Source organism: Propithecus coquereli, unplaced genomic scaffold (assembly GCF_000956105.1).
Source record: "Propithecus coquereli isolate 6110/MARCELLA unplaced genomic scaffold, Pcoq_1.0 Scaffold943, whole genome shotgun sequence".
Lineage (NCBI taxonomy): Eukaryota > Metazoa > Chordata > Mammalia > Primates > Indriidae > Propithecus > Propithecus coquereli.
The window spans coordinates 178,435-180,933 of record NW_012155763.1 but is presented as its reverse complement, the minus strand read 5'-3'; the positions used below and the strand labels follow the sequence as shown (position 1 = coordinate 180,933).

At 53.8% G+C, this 2,499-nt stretch overlaps 1 protein-coding gene across 1 annotated transcript; it reads left to right on the top strand.

Moving 5' to 3' along the window:
• The first annotated feature begins 959 nt into the window (after window positions 1-959).
• Window positions 960-2,245, top strand: LOC105826939 (protein FAM127A). Its single transcript, XM_012664954.1, has one exon. It carries the CDS (start codon window positions 1,040-1,042, stop codon window positions 1,379-1,381), a length of 342 nt encoding a protein of 113 aa, XP_012520408.1. The 5' UTR covers window positions 960-1,039; the 3' UTR covers window positions 1,382-2,245.
• Window positions 2,246-2,499: the final 254 nt, after the last annotated feature.

Here is a 2,499-nt window from a genome sequence, read left to right as displayed (position 1 = left end):
TCATTTGTAATTGCCAAAACCTGTAAACATGCCAAATGTCATTCAGCAGGTGAATGGATCATCAAACTGTGGTATGTACATACTGTGACAGACTCTAAGGTGGCCCCCACCACCCTAACCTCCTGGCCAAACCTTTGAGTATGGGTGGGGACTGTGACTGTCTTCTAACCAATAGAATACGGCAAAGGTGATGCGATGTAACTCCCATGATTATGTTACATTATACATGACTCCATCTTGCAAGCAGACTCCCTGTCCCTCTCCTGCTGGCCATGAAGAAGCAAGCTGTCGCGTTGTGAACTGCCTATGGACAGGGCAGTGTGGCAGAGAATTATGAGCAGCTTTTATAACAAATTAAGAGATTTCTTAACATTTAACCCTCCTTACATTAACTGCTCATGGAGCATTACTCCTTGAATATGCTGCTCTGGATTATATTTGCTAATATTTGGAGATTTCCTATTAATGTTGCAAAGCTACCACATCTGCGGCCAGGGAGGCAGTAATCTAGCTGAGACGCATGAAGAAGAGGAAAATGTATTTATGGAACCTCATTCTAGTGGAATATAGAGCCGAAGGTCCCTGAAGGAATACTCAAGGGCTGAGAGGCAGGGACAGGTAGAGCGGGAGACCTCCTTGACTGCCAGAACTGGGACCCTTACAATCCCCTTGCAGTGAGCTCCACTCTCCCACTACACCGCTAGGTATCCTGGGCTCCTCCCGGGCTCTCGCTCCCTCGCCTACACCCGCCTTAGGAAGCGTAGGCCCCGCCCCTCCGATCTGACTCCGCCTTCTCGCGAGCTTTAGGGCCGTTCCCCGGGTCCTCCCCTTCCCCTGCTTGTGCCGTGACGCACCTGCGCACTAGCAACCACCCGCTTTATGGGCGGAGCCCGCTAAAGTGCCAGAGCCCCGCCCATGGCCAGGCCTACCCCAGGCCTGGGCCCGCCTTCGTGGACACGCAGTTCCGGCGACGCTTGGGAGCTGACCTCTGCAGAGCCCAGTGCAGCCCAGCGGAGCACAGCACAGGGAGCGCAGCGCAATGGATAGTCGGGTGCAGCTGATAAAGGCCCTTCTGGCCTTGCCCATCCGGCCCGCGACGCGTCGGTGGAGGAACCCGATTCCCTTTCCCGAGACGTTTGACGGCGATACCGACCGGCTCCCGGAGTTCATCGTGCAGACGGGCTCGTACATGTTCGTGGACGAGAAGACGTTCTCCAGCGACGCCCTGAAGGTGACGTTCCTCATCACGCGCCTCACGGGGCCGGCCCTGCAGTGGGTGATCCCCTACATCAAGAAGAACAGCCCCCTCCTCAACGATTACCGGGGCTTCCTGGCCGAGATGAAGCGGGTCTTTGGATGGGAGGAGGACGAGGACTTCTAGGCCGGGAGACCCTCGGGCCTAGGGGCGGGTGCTCTGGGGAGGGTCCGCTGCGTCAGTCGCCGCCGCCAAGGTGGTAACCGACGCCCTCCCGCCGCACCTCCCTCCCCACATCTCGAGTCGCCTGGATCTGCCCTGCCTTCCTGTCCCCTCCTGCACTGTGCTTGCCTTTGTTCCAGCAATAGCACTCCAGGCTGGCGCTGCTGCCTCTGGGCCTCGCTCTGGAGTTCGCTGCCGCCCTCTCCTGCCAGCCGAGCCCCTCCCATGCACATTTGGACGCTGTCCTGTGCTCCAGCTGCAAGCTGGGGTCCTGTTACACACTGGACAGACCACCGCAGCTGGCCGCTGCCCGCCGCCCCCCTGCCAGATTACTGCGTCTTTCTGCCCACACACCTGCGCTGTCGCTGCTACTGCTGTCGCTATCCACTGCATCCCACTGCCAGACTGCCGCTTTTCGTGATCTGGACTCACCTCGAAGGTATCTGAGCTGAAGGGACCAGCCAACCTTTCACTTTCAGCAGGGCCCATTGCATCCCTACTCCTAGAAAACTCTTGTGTTCCTGCCAGATGGTTGTCAGGGCCCAAGTGTGCCTGGTGGCCAAATCCAGTCACTCATTTTCTCCTGTGGAAGAGTTAGTTTTGCTCAGAATTCATTTCTCTTCTCAGTTTGCAGCTGTCTCTGATGTGTGCCTTTTGTTCAACACAAGAACTCCTGCACTCTGCCATGTACAAATGTTTTTTCCTTATTTTCAATAAATGTCAGACACTATTGAAAAAGAATTGAGTCTCAATGAATATGGCACTTTTCCCTCCCTTGTCCTGTAAATGAGAACTGTATCTTATTCAAAAGCTGTGTGCCAGTGGCTGATGTTGACTCTTGCATTTTAAAATGAAAGATTGAGCTTCGTGGTGGTCTTGGGGATGGAGACCTTACTAGCAACCAATCATCCAGTGCCAAATGAAGACTCTTCTAAACTAGTCAGTTTTATGGCCTTAGAAAATAGATCTTGATCCGATTTTGGCCAAGGCAATGTGAAGAGCCGTGGAAAAGTTTTTTGAAAAAAGTTTCCATGTTTTCAAAAACTGCCTCAAAGGACAAAATTATTACAAACCATAAATCC